The sequence below is a fragment of the Triturus cristatus genome, chromosome 12 (genome assembly GCF_964204655.1).
Source record: "Triturus cristatus chromosome 12, aTriCri1.1, whole genome shotgun sequence".
Classification (NCBI taxonomy): domain Eukaryota; kingdom Metazoa; phylum Chordata; class Amphibia; order Caudata; family Salamandridae; genus Triturus; species Triturus cristatus.
Window position 1 is genome coordinate 276,035,519 of NC_140595.1, and position 14,796 is coordinate 276,050,314.

Here is a 14,796-nt window from a genome sequence, read left to right on the forward strand (position 1 = left end):
TGCATTTATCACATACGTTATTTGGCTATTAATGATTTTAATTTTATAGTTTACTTGTATAATTTCGCTGTACATTGATTATTTGGAACCAACTGACTCATGTATTTTCAATAAAAAAAGAAAAAAAAGAAAAAAAAGAAATGTAAAAGAAAGACTTTGACACATATTTGTGATTGATTTATATACAAATGCTTCATTCATAATTTTATTGGTAAACATTACAATGTGTATACTTTTAATGACTGCATTTAATTATGATTTTTTTATATTTGTTTTTATTACCATAACATTACATGTGGTATATAAATGAACATATTGACCCCTTGACAAGACCAATGGGTCTGCCTTGTATATTGATGTGGTGAACACTTAACAAAGTCAGTAGGCCTGCTTTGTAAAACATGACACACTCTTCTAGTGTGATGTTACATCTGGTATAGGTGAACTATTGTGATTATGGCGTTCAGGATCCACCAAGGGTGTAATATGACACGAAGGTGTCGCCAAATGTAGTCCATCTGCCTGATGTATATATTTTTAGTTTAATAAATAGTATTTATTGGTGTGTGTGTGTGTGTCTGTGTGTGTGTGTATAATCGTATTTTTCCTTTTTTTTTTAAAAACAAAACAAAGAAAAAGCACTGACTGGACAGTAATTTGAATGTTGTAGTTACATGCCAGCAAATGGAGATTACTAGCTCACGTTCCCTCCCTGAGTAGGTCTTGGACTGCTTTGCTTGGCTACCCTGATAGAGTTGAGCATTGCAATGGGGTACTTGAATCCCAGGAAAAAAAGACTTGCTGAATTCTTACTTGCTCAAGACTCTTAAACTTCCCCACTAATTACCCAATTCCTTGCAGGCGCGTCCTTAGTAGTCCTGTTCGCAAATTCCAAAAATACAAAATGACCATCCTTCTGTTTTCTAGAGTTTTACTTCCTCTACGAGATGATCTGCTGTCCCCGCAGCAAGGCAGGATGCTGCACTCAAATCTCTACAATCTACACCTTCATGCATTGAGATTAAGTAGAACCACCTGAGAAGTTTTTGGTCTGCCAACCGGAAGAGACGGATGTAATTTTTACTGCCTGTCGTCCTTTTGTCAAGTCAATTAATTCGTAGAGTTGGGTCAAGCTTGTCCCTTGGTGTGAGGAAAAGTAGATTGACCTTCTACAGGCACGATTGTCTGAGATACTTTTGCTTGTGTTATCTTTGAACCGCAAGGCTTTGCTGTGGGCAGGTTTGTTTTAAACATTACTTATGAGCCCGTCAACTTTTGTTCGCCTTATTAGCACTCATTATTACAATCGGCCATTGTAATGTGTTTCTCAAAATGGCTTTCAAATTTTTTCATCTACTGGGATCTCAAGTTTGATCTTATATTTTAGTTGTGTATTCTTTTTGACCATCTTCATAGTTGTGCATAGTTGTCCTCAGACTCTTGACTTTGAAAACTGTAGTTCCCATTGTGGTCACTTAAATGTGTTGGATTTGGCTTTTGCATCAGACTGTGTTGTGCCTTGGTGAGAGACTCTTCCAAGGGCTTTAGGGCTTGTTCCACCAGTCTTGTCTATCTTGGAGTGTTCTGGTTTTGGACCTCCATCCTGTAGGTATGTGTGCATCTGTCCATACTTTTACCAGGCAATGCTACATCTACTCAGGAGTCCATAGAGATAGCCATTATGCCTTCTTGGTTCTGAAGGACTATCTAGTGTAAAGGTCACTCCTGAGACCCACTTCCTTGAATGAATCATTTCTTTGGTATTGATTTGCAAGGTAAGGATGTATGGATAGAAGTACCAGTCAGAAAATTAAGTTACTTTGCTATTGTAGCACTCTTTCTGTGGATATGTTATCTGACTTCAGATTCTTTACAACCTTCCCTCATCCCCATTCTGTGTAGTTCACTCAGGAATTGATAATGTCCAAAGTTAGATTAGCACACTATCAGTCACAATTAATACTGTCCTGTACTTTCCGCATCTGATGAAGCAGTAAAAAACTGTGAATAAACTCACTGTAGATTACAGGAGTGGTATGCATATGCAGCTCCCTTTCCTCCTGTCCAGAGGAAGGACAATGTTGCAACAGAGGCCAATGGTGTGTCTGCTATAGTTGCTGAAAGAGAGTCACTTGAAAATTCTGCAATTAGATGGAGTATGGACTGGAAGTATGTTACTTGAGGGTAAGTAACTTACTCAGCTCTTCCTCTAGACCTCTTGGTGCTTCTTTCCCTAAAATCTCCATTTAGCAGGGCTTGGTGTGCAGTCAAATCCGTTTTAGTGCCTTAATAATATGTAAAATCAGTATTCCTTAATAGGAATGTTAAAGTATTAAATCCCACAGGAAACTATTCGCTTTCTAGGTCTTCCTTCCGTTTGTCTATTCATGTAATTCACCTGTTCAAGGCATGTGTGATGTAGATCACATGCTTTGCATACTCCTGCCATCTATTGTTGGGTCTGGATGTTTGCACTTTGTTTTTCTTTGAAGAAGTCTTTCCAGTCACAAGGTAGATGACTCCTCCTTTGGGTAACAGTACGCATGGGCATCAACTCCATTGTTAGATTGTGTTTTTTTCCGCCATCGGGTTCTGACGTGAATTTCTGTGCTCCGGTTCGAAGGCGTTCTCGGGTTCCCTCGGTGCGCAATCTACTGTGCCCTCGACGGTATTGTTCTCGTATCCACTTCTCGGCGTATAGTATCGGTCAACAAAACCTGTATTTCGATCGGGAAACTCGTGGAAGGCCGTCTGCCCTAACCGCGTGTGTCCTCCTCGCAGACGTTGGAACAGACTCCATTCAAATTCTGTCCTTGGTGCCACGCGAAATACCCGTACACCGACTCGCATGAAGTGTGCAACCTGTGCTTATCTCTGGAGCACAATGAACAGGACTGCGAGGCGTGTAAGTCTTTCCATTCGGAGAAAACACTTCTCAACCGCCAGGCTCGATGTCGTGAAATGCAGAGCCAAAACATTGAATCCACGCCGGACATCTTCGGAGAAGGTTCCGAGCAGGAAGAGTAAGATGCGCAAGGGGCCGAAGAAGAACATTAAGAACCTGTATCCATTTCGTAATTGGACTCAGAGTTAGAAGAAGATGTGCCGCAAGGTCAACGTATTGTGAGTACCGAACGCCCCTTGTCCCCAAACCCTAGTCTGCCCAAGAAAAAGGCTCCGGTCTCACCTCTGCCTTCGGGCCACGGTCAGCACCGAGAAGATGTTACCAACACTTGCCTTCCGGCTCGGCACTGAAACACACATCAAAGCCTTCTGTCTCGGCATTGAATCAGCCAAAGTCAGGCATCGAGTCTAAACCGTCAGCCTCCAAAGCAAATCCACTTCGGAGCCGAAACTCTTGATGCCGAAACAAAAACTGGCTTCTCAACCAAAACCTTGGGGACCAAAAACGATCCCGGCACCGAACATTTCGGCGCCGTAACAAAAAAAGTTTCACTACCGCAGCAGGATCTCCGTTTCGATGTCCCAGCTCCGAAATCGGACTCCAAACAGAAAGAACTCTATATTAATCCTCAAACTGGACATCTTTCTACCAAATTGCTTCAGAAATGTAAGCATGAGTCAGAGGACACTTTTCATATTTCTTTGAAGAGGAAGCATGTCGGTACTAACACCTCTCCTCCATCATCACCTCATTCCCCACAATTACATCATTTATTAATTACGCCAACTAACTCCCCTCAACTAACTGATGATGATGAGGATGATAGGAATGGGGGGGCGAGCCTTTAGGCTGCAGATTCCTGAAAAGACTATAATACTGACTCACCCACAGGTAATGATCCAGAACTTTATCCTACAAAGCCTTCCCCACCTGACGACAATGAAGGTTACATAGAATTACTATCTAGAGCTGCAGATTATCATGGGGTACAATTACATAAAGAATCCTTAGAAGAGGATTTTCTATTTGAAACTCTTAGTAGCTCACAAAAGTCTAGCCACACTCTCCCTTTGCTCAAGGGCATGATGAGACATGCAAACGATATATTCAAGGACCCTGTTCGTGCACACATTCTCACCCCTAGGATAAATAAAAATACAAACCTGCCCTATCAGATCCAGCTTTTTTTAAGGGGCAGTTACCACTGGACTCTTTAGTAGTCTCTAATGCCGGTAAATGGGCCAATTCGCAAACCTCAGGGGATGCCTCCCCTTCAGAGAAGGAGTCCAAACTTATAGACGCCTCTGGTAAAAGGGTAGCCGCCCAAGCAGCAAATCACTGGTGTATTGCCAACATACACGCTTTTTTAGCCAGGTATGACAGGGCACACTGGGACGAAATGGAGCAATTGCTCCAATTTCTCCCAGATGAGCATAAAGCTAAAGTTCAGGACATAGTCCAAAAAGGGAAGCTCATCTCAAGTTCTTCAATTAGGTGTTCTTTAGATGCTGCTGACACTGAAGCTAGAGCAATTAATACCAGTGTCTTATTAAGGAGGCATACACGGCTAAGGATTTCTGGGTTTAAACCTGAAGTCCAGCAATCCATTTTAAATACACCATTCGATGAAGAACATCTTTTTGGCCCGGTAGTAGATATGTCCTTAGAAAAGATGAAAAAGGATACAGAAGTAGCTAAATCTCTGGGAGCCCTACAGTCTCCTTCTAATCGTGGCTCTTTTCATCGCTCCTTCTACCGTGGAGGGTCCAAAACCATCTCCTCAGACACTACTACTGCACCATACAAAGGCAACAATCAATCCTCGTCCTCCAGAGGTTACTTTAGAGGAGGTTACAGATGGAAGAGGTAAAAGTTCCACAACACGTACTTCCCCTGCTGCTAACAAACAGTGACTTGCCTACACTTCCCCAGATCATTTAGCACCTGTCGGGGGATGTCTTTTACAATTCCTCCCCATCTGGCAATCAATAACTACAGACAAATGGGTGCTAGGAATTATCCAATATGGTTATTGCCTGGAGATTACCAACAATCCTTCAAACATTCCACCGCGTGCACACAAAATGTCACCAGACATCTGCACCTCCTAAAACAGGAAGTTCAGTCTCTCTTATTAAAGGGAGCCATAGAGCTTGTACTGCTACAATATCAGGGGTCAGGCGTATACTCTCTGTATTTTCTAATCCCCAAAAAGGACAGCTCTTTGAGACCTATACTAGACCTCGGAGAGCTAAATCACTACATACAATCAGATCATTTTCACATGGTAACACTTCAACCAGTGCTCCCACTTCTACAACAGGGCGACTTCATGAATACGCTAGATTTAAAAGATGCATATTTTCACATTCCGAAATATCCCGCTCATTGCAAATATCTCAGATTTGTTGTAGTGGGTCAACATCACCAATTCAAAGTGCTACCATTTGGACACGCAAACCTATCTGGGAGCCCTTATAGACGCCCACAAAGCACTAGGATCTCCCAATGCAGCCAGTATTCACAATATCCAGGCTTTGATCACTCAGTTTCAGCCCAACCACTCGTTACCAGCTTGGGTATTTATGCAACTACTAGAAATGATGGTGTCTTGCATCTTGATTGCTCCCCATGCAAGGCTTCAGATGCGTCCCCTTCAAGAATGCTTAGGAAGTCAGTGGAACCAGTTGCAGGGTCAATTAACCGATCTAGTGTTGGTAGACGGCCACACCCATCGCTCTCTACACTGGTGGAACCCACAAAACTTATCAAAAGGGCGGCCCTTCATCAACCCAGTTTCACACACAGCACTAACCACAGACGCATCTCTCACTGGTTGGGAGGGGCTCACCTACATGATCACACAATACAAGGCTTGTGAAGTCAAAAGCACAAAGATCTCCATATAAATCACCTAGAGCTGCTAGCAGTGTTTCTAGCGCACAAAGCCTTTCAAACTCACCTCATGGGCAAAGCTGTTCTATAGTACATAACTGTCAACATGACAGCTATGTACTATATACAAAAACATGGGGGGACACTCTCTCCAACTGTCACGCCAAGCACAGACCATTTGGAAATGGGCCAAACATCACACAATGTATCTCCTAGGAGAACACCTTCCAGGAGTGAACAATCAGATTGCCGACCTTCTCAGCAGGCAGAGGCAACAAATCCACGAGTGGAAACTTCACCTTCAAGTTCTCCTCCCATACTTTCAACAATGGGGATTTCCTCAAATAGACCTGTTTGCCACAGCCGAAAACGCAAATTGCCCAAGCTTCGACTCCAGGTACCTATACCTGCACTCCAAAGGCAATGCCCCATAGAACTGGTTAGGGAGATTTGCCTACGCTTTTCCGCCTCTCCCACTCATTCCATTAGCAGTTCTGCAGCTAAATGGAACCAATTTGTCATATATTGCAATAATAACAATATCAATCCTTTAGATACTTCCATACAAAATATTATTTGTTATTTGTTACACTTGCAGCAGACTGGACTAGCTTACACATCCATCCGCTTACATCTCGCTGCAATAGCTGCGTACGTACAAAATAGGCAACATTCGTCTCTTTTCAGAGTACCACTTATTAGAGCCTTTATGGAATGACTAAAGAGAGTAATACCACCAAGAGTGCCACCTGCACCAATATGGAACCTGAACATAGTCCTTACAAGGCTAATGGTTCCACCTTTTGAGCCAATGCACAGGTGTCAATTACAATTCCTCTCATGGAAAGTTGTTTTTCTTATTGCAATCACTTCCTTAAGGAGAGTTGGGTAGCTCCAGGCACTAACTATCTTTCAACTTCACGAAGACAAAGTGGTTCTTTAAACCATTCCCAAATTTCTACTTAAAGTAGTTTTGGCTTTTCACATCAATCAATCAGTTGAGTTACGTGTATTCTTTTCTCAACCTGATTCTGTAGCAGAACGAGCTCTACATACACTGGACGTTAGAGAGCTCTACTATATTATGTAGAAAGAACAAAAGATTTTCGTAAAACGAAACAGCTTTCTATTGCCTTTTCGCCATCACACAAAGGCAATTCCATTTCTAAATCGGGCATTGCAAGTTGGATTGTGAAATGTATCCAACCGTGTTATACAAAAGTGAAGAGAACCTCGACAGTACCTCCTAGAGCTCATTCCACCCGCGAAATAGGGGCTACTATGGCCTTTCTAGGGAATTTTCCCTTAGTTGACATCTGTAAGGCAGCAACATGGTCTACACAGCACACATTCTCCAAACACACCATTGTGTAGATGTGTTAGCGAGGCAACAAGCTAATGTAGGCCAGGCAGTACTTAAAACACAATTTCAAACAACTGCAACAGCTGCAGGTTAGCCACCGCTTTGGGAGAATACTGCTGTATAGTCTATGCAATTACAACAAACAAATGATGGACGGAATGCTGACAATGCAGACATTCTCCCCCAGTCAAGAGATCTGGGTTAAATCCATCGTTCTTTTGCCCACTACACCACCCCAGTTTAGACATGGCCATATGCAAATCAGTCTTGACCCTGTGCCTCATGGGAACAGTCCAGCCCGAACTGCCAAGCCATGTCTTCCCTGGACCGGAATCAAGCATCCTAGGACCGGTTTCTGGCTATCAGCCGTCATCAGCCAGGATAGCTTGACTCCAGTGGCGTAGTGAGCACGGGTCCCACGTCTGGGAATACCCATCCCACTTAGGGCGAAAAGCGTTACAACAAACAAATGATGGACGGAATGCTGACAATGCAGACATTCTCCCCCAGTCAAGAGATCTGGGTTAAATCCATCGTTCTTTTGCCCACTACACCACCCCAGTTTAGACATGGCCATATGCAAATCAGTCTTGACCCTGTGCCTCATGGGAACAGTCCAGCCCGAACTGCCAAGCCATGTCTTCCCTGGACCGGAATCAAGCATCCTAGGACCGGTTTCTGGCTATCAGCCGTCATCAGCCAGGATAGCTTGACTCCAGTGGCGTAGTGAGCACGGGTCCCACGTCTGGGAATACCCATCCCACTTAGGGCGAAAAGCGTTACAACAAACAAATGATGGACGGAATGCTGACAATGCAGACATTCTCCCCCAGTCAAGAGATCTGGGTTAAATCCATCGTTCTTTTGCCCACTACACCACCCCAGTTTAGACATGGCCATATGCAAATCAGTCTTGACCCTGTGCCTCATGGGAACAGTCCAGCCCGAACTGCCAAGCCATGTCTTCCCTGGACCGGAATCAAGCATCCTAGGACCGGTTTCTGGCTATCAGCCGTCATCAGCCAGGATAGCTTGACTCCAGTGGCGTAGTGAGCACGGGTCCCACGTCTGGGAATACCCATCCCACTTAGGGCGAAAAGCGTTACAACAAACAAATGATGGACGGAATGCTGACAATGCAGACATTCTCCCCCAGTCAAGAGATCTGGGTTAAATCCATCGTTCTTTTGCCCACTACACCACCCCAGTTTAGACATGGCCATATGCAAATCAGTCTTGACCCTGTGCCTCATGGGAACAGTCCAGCCCGAACTGCCAAGCCATGTCTTCCCTGGACCGGAATCAAGCATCCTAGGACCGGTTTCTGGCTATCAGCCGTCATCAGCCAGGATAGCTTGACTCCAGTGGCGTAGTGAGCACGGGTCCCACGTCTGGGAATACCCATCCCACTTAGGGCGAAAAGCGTTACAACAAACAAATGATGGACGGAATGCTGACAATGCAGACATTCTCCCCCAGTCAAGAGATCTGGGTTAAATCCATCCGTATAGTCTATGCAAAGCATGTGATCTACAGCTCACATGTCTCGAATGGAAAATGTTACTTACCCAGTAAGCATCTGTTCTTTGCATGTATAGCTGTAGATTCACATTTGCCCACCCGCCTCCCCCGGGTATGCAGTTTTATGTCTTATCTTACATACATACGCATGGACATCTCTATTCTACCTTTACTACCTCCATTCTCACCCTCTGCGGGAAAATAATCTAACAATGAAGTTGATGCCCATGCACACTGTCACCGAAAGGAGGAGTCACCTACCTCGTGACTGGAAAGACTTCTTTGAAGAAAAACAAAGTGCCAACATCCGGACCCAACACTAGATGGCAGGAGTATGTAAAGCAGGTGAATCTACAGCTCTACATGCCAAGAACAGATGCTTACTGGGTAAGTAACATTTTCCTTCTGCCACTAGGTACTTCTGCTGAACCGTAACTTTTTATGGCTCACCATCCTGTGGGTGTTGATAACAATTGTAACTTACAATAAGCATGTTTTACTAATGCAGAAGATTCACTTCAGCTATCTAAGAGCGTCTTTAAGTTTCAATCAAAACATCCTACTAATGCCCCCTCATTCTAAGATGACCTGAAATTCGTAAAGTAATATTATACCTGGAATTCCTCATCTTGCTTCCTAATTCCTTGGTGTGGTATTAGCTCAATGTTACAAGTTTTGCATTTGGAATTAGAAATAAAAACTGACCTCTTTTTAGGTACATTTATTTCTGCTCATTTTTACCACATTCCAAGTGTTCCTTCAGTACTCATTTCAGCAGGTTTGATGGGGTATAACCACAATCATCATAATCCCGATTTGATTGTAAGCAGCTGTTTCCGCCCAAAATTGGAATACCTTATTACAAGTGATGGCGGTCCTAAAAATGTATGAAAAAACAGTAAAAATGGCATTAGTTTGAATATTCCTTAAAAATAACAGCTAAATGAAACGGGCAGTACATGAAAATAGTCCTCTTTTGAAGGCTGTCTTATATGCTTGGCACCCCACCTCTTCAGGCTGCACTAGCTGGTCTGAAAATTCTCTATTTTCAGCAGGGCGATCGTGCATTTCACATTGTGTCTGCTTCTATTCACCGTTATGCCTAATCTTTATGACTAAATGTGCATGTTTCTGTTTCTAGGTGAACGTCAACAACTTTCTGATCACAGTCAGTTTCCTGGTGGCGCTGATAGTTATGTCCCTGAGAAACCTCAAGCACCAATACGATCTGTGTCACAGCCACCATCCTTGCATCTGCCAACAATACAGTCAAAGCCTTCCCCAGCATTGCAGTCGTCCGCAGCTCTATCACCGTTTCACTCAGATTGGTACAGTCTTGCCAAAACATTCCACTCTAAAATTTCTCAAAAGATTAACCCAGCCTTAGCAAAGACTCAGACTTACTCTGCAGCAGAGCAACTTCAACCAACATTCAAGGAACAAGAATCCAGCATTTTTCCAGCATACCCACATCGCCAGCGACCATGCAGAAAGCGATTTAGTTCACCTGAGCCTGATGAGACTTCAAAACGCAAGTACCAGCTCAGAGAACAGAGTACACAGGTGAAGTACACATTCAATGATGATGATGAAGAAGATGAGGAGAACAATAGCTGGTCAGACCGAAGTTCTGAGAAATCCTGGACCTGTGATGAGGAGGATGAAGATGAAGATGAGGAGAATGCTTTTGAAATGAACGAAGAGGACTTTAGTGAGAATGAGGAGGGTAAGACCAACTCTAAATTCATGGGCTCAAATACAAATAATTTACAGCAGTTTAAATATGAGGAATACATTTGCGTTTGAATTTTCTCAAGTAGTTGTGAAGTTTCTGATAAATATTTAAGGTATCCTAGCAGAGAAAGAATCACTGAGTTTTCTATTTCACATGTTTACACGTGATCCTGCATGTTGAGGGTCCGAGGCACACCACTTGGGCTCTCAGCCAAGGTTAAGAAAGGCTACTGTAAGGAGTAAAGGAAGCCTAAGGGCAACCTTTGGCTTACAGTATTACAAATCTTCTGCAATCAAGAGACAAAGTGGATGACGAAGCACATAAGTCTACATTTATATGCAAATAAATCAGGGGACGAAATATAAGAGTAATGCCAACTAGGTTCATAGGTATGTACCTTAAGACATCATTGTAGGAAGTTGGCTCTGTATATACTATACCAAAACGAGGTATAGTGTGCACAGAGTCCAGTGGAACCCCAAAGGTAGGCAGAAGTAAAAGTAGATAGCACCTTACTCTCTATTTGTGGTAGTGTAGGTGAGCAGTAAGGCTTTATCAGAGGGTAGTATTAAGCATTTGATGTACACACTCAGGCAGCAAATGATGTCACACACTCAAAGACTCAACTCAGACCGATTTTGTTTCTATAAAAATATTATTTAGTTATATTTATTTTCTAGAACCAAGCAGGCCTGGCACAGGTAAGTGTAAATAGTACTTTTCAAGGCAGGTTGAACAATACAAGTAAACTGAATGAAAATGACTTTGTTACAGGTTTGTAAATGCTGTGAATACAGTTGAAATTACTGTTAGATTACTTTTGATAACTTTATGGATTACTTTTTCTACTCAGTGTGATATGCGTAGAAATCACACTGGGACACTTCCTAGAGGAAAGGTAAGAAAAGCAATTTTTAGATATTTGCAGTTTTTCAAGTTCTCATACAAAACCAACTCCATGGTAAGTACTTAGGTATGGGAATTATTTTTCTGCAGTTAAAACCAGGGTTTCCCCAGGGTCAAGCATGCACTCTCAAAGCACCCTCAGCAGCACGAGGGCGGCCGGGTGCAGAGTGCTGAGGCCCATTGTTATCCAATGGGGAAATACGGGACCTCGGGTTGGTGGCTGCTCACGAGCAGGCCACAAGGTTATGGGAGCAAAGCTCCTGGTGTTAGGCTCAGGGTAAAGGGGGATCTGAGTTAGCACCAAAAGTACACCCGCAGTGGAACAGGGGCAGCTGGGTGCAGGGTTCTGTTTTGGCATCAGGTGGCCTGTTGATTTCAATGAGAGTTGCCGGTTTTGGATTTTGGCTGCAGGCTTGGTCCAGGAAGACTTCCGGGAGAAAGCAATAGCTGGGCAGGTAAGTTGGAGGGCTCGGGTACATAGGTGCACCTCAGGTTCTCCTCTGCAGGGCGTCTGGATGCAAGGGTGTCTTTTGAGGTCGGACTTCACTTTACCGAGCCACTCGTGGTTGGGGGGGTCTCCGTGCAGAGGCTGCATGCGACGTCGGGGAGTCCTGGAGGAGTCAACCCACGGTGGACTCGGACTCTGGAGTGCTGGGGCCTCTCGCTGGGACCAGTGGGCGACTCGGGCCATTGGAGTTGGGTGCAGTAGTGATCCCAGGCGTCGTTTTTTTGGGCTGTTTCTTTTGAACAGAGCTGCTGTTCACAGGAGATCCGGTCTTTGTTCAAGGCAGTCAGTCCTTTCAGGGGTTCTAGACGTTGCTGGCTGCAGGACAACAGGACTTTTGGTGCAGGATCCCTGGAAACTGCAGACGGGCCGGTAGGGCTGGGGCCAAGTCGGATCTTCTCCCCAGTGTCCTCTGCTGGGCGTCTTCTTTCATTTTTCTTCTTTGGTTGTGGAAATCTGTTTTCTTGGTTAAGTGTGGGGTTACTGCAACAGAAACCCAGCATGCTTCAATCATCTAGATATGTTATTGCTAGAATTAAAACTGTGTGAGTGTACTTGAACATGCCTTTCTATTTTGATGGCTGCAGCTATTTCCATAGGTGACATTTTCTGTCTTATGAAGTGCTTGCCAGAGAGAGCTACATCAACTCTGTGGTTGTGCACATGTAGATGGCTTAGTGAGGTAGTTTTTTCCTTCTTTTCAAGAAGAAAAGTATTTATAAATAAAGAGCAAGCAGTCGATAGTTGCTGCTGTCCCTCAGTAGCCTTTATCAATAGGTGTCAAGCCCTACAGCTAACAGGAGTTTTGTGGTATATGTTTTGGTAAGTGTGGTGAAACATCCACTGCAATCTCTTCTTGTAAAAAGGCATTGCGTTGTCATCTGATGGGTGAGTGGAGGGGAATCGTAAAGTATGACTATAGAAAGCCTGACTTTCCTGAATAAAAGAGTCCCTTTTAGGGTTTATTAGTTATACTAATGACCTGGACCTGGAAAACTGCTCAGAGCAGCAAATAAATGTCACAGGGGAGAATACAAATGCATTTGATCATTTCTGGTGGAATAGGGGGGGTAGAAGAACATGATGAGGAGAAGGCATCTCTCTTGTGGCGTCTTTCTATGACACACCTTCCCGTTAGCGCTGGTAAACAACTTCAAAGCGAAACCCCTTTCTAGCACACGTGAATCTTGCTAAAGCACTGATGTCTTCGGGGTTAAAGAGTGTCTCAGCTGAGTACAGGCACCAACCCCCTGGATTTGTTACGGCAAATACAATTCCCAGTGAATAATAATTGTAATTTGAGCCTCTTGTTGAGTGAGGACATGTCCTTCAGGTCTTGACCTCTCTTATAGCAACATCTTTCCATTTAACTTCTGATGTAGTTCAAGCGAAGGTCAATCGTCCTACACGCTTTTGAGGCATGGTAGATTCTTACATATAACCAACTGCAGATGATTCTCCACAGCTAGGCTGATCACCAGCCCCAGGACCTTCCAGAATTCAGACTGATAGCAGACCTGAATTTCATGATCATATTACATCAGTAGGATCACTCCATTGGCTTCTTTGGCCTTAAAGGTGGAGGTGATTCATGTAAGACTCACTCCTTTCTCAGATATAAGCACAAGCACTGTCATTTTGAGATCCTGCTGAGTTTTCCTATTAATCATGACTTTACTGTACTGGTCACATAATCCACCATTACCATAAATTGCAGAATTCAATAAAATGTTTTTGTTTCTTGCATAAACTGCCCAAACGGACCAAAAAACAGGTGGTGCTGTACAGTGGCACACATTTTCAAAAGATGACTGATCAGCTTTCAGATTCTGAGTGCTGTATTTGTTTTAAACTGGTATGATTGAGGTGAAACCTTTGCCTAGGTAGTTGGCATGTTTGCTAAAATTACAAGTAATACTTCCTCAGAATCAACCACGTTATGCCGCATACTTTGTCTGTTTTTTAATCTGTAATGGAGTCAACCCTGCTACATAATATGGCCCTCCATTTTTGCATACTTTCAGCGGCTCTAAGTGTAATAGTTGAATACATACTTGATCCCTGGTGGGGCTGATCCCTTCATTGCTTCAGTGATATTTTGATCAGTTCATTCTGCCTGGTAAGATTATCGATTCTATGCTTATTGGTATGTGTGAGGGGAATGGGGGGCAGAGCATTGGAATTACTTGCTACAAGACCTGCGAGGACTGCAGGAATATTATGTCTTCTGAACTCAACTAATTAATTTATTCTTTTGAACTAATGTATCAGTAGATAATCATGTATGATTGTTTTTTTCTTTAAGCATAGGTGATGATGATAGGCGATGTAGTTCATTGTAAAGATCTGTGATTAAGTGGCTAAACTACATAAAACATTTTACACATAGTCTAGGCCACCCTGAATACTATACTGACCCAAACTCCTTGCACACTATAGATAACAAGCATTGGCATAGCCAATAGGTCTCGCTTTTGGGACCTTATAAGTATTTAGTTATGCAGCACAATATCCTTGGTGCAGCAACATTAACTGTTGCATGGTTAAACACATTTAAATGGCCCGAAAGGCGAGACCTATTGGCTATGCCAATGTTTTTTTTTATATTATTAAAAGGACAAGCAGTGCTATCAGGCTCTGGCTGCCACTTAGAGGTAGAGAGGTGTGTGTAGAGAGAGAGGTGTGTGTAGAGAGAGAGGTGTGTGTAGAGAGAGAGGTGTGTGTAGAGAGAGAGGTGTGTAGAGAGAGAGAGAGGTGTGTAGAGAGAGAGAGAGGTGTGTAGAGAGAGAGAGGTGTGTAGAGAGAGAGAGAGAGAGGGTGCGTAGAGAGAGAGAGAGAGAGAGAGAGGTGTGTAGAGAGAGAGAGAGAGAGAGGTGTGTAGAGAGAGAGAGAGAGAGGTGTGTAGAGAGAGAGAGAGAGAGGTGTGTAGAGAGAGAGAGAGAGAGAGAGAGGTGTGTAGAGAGAGA

At 43.5% G+C, this 14,796-nt stretch overlaps 1 protein-coding gene across 4 annotated transcripts in view; it reads left to right on the forward strand.

The window, feature by feature from the left end:
- LOC146775847 (uncharacterized) overlaps positions 1-14,796 on the forward strand; it is a 226,500-nt gene that overhangs the window by 152,971 nt on the left and 58,733 nt on the right. For all 4 annotated transcript variants that reach the window (XM_085637507.1, XM_085637508.1, XM_085637506.1 and 1 more), the window contains one exon: positions 9,826-10,410. In XM_085637507.1, the coding sequence (XP_085493633.1) occupies positions 9,826-10,410 (585 nt within the window). The remainder of the gene's footprint in view (positions 1-9,825; positions 10,411-14,796) is intronic.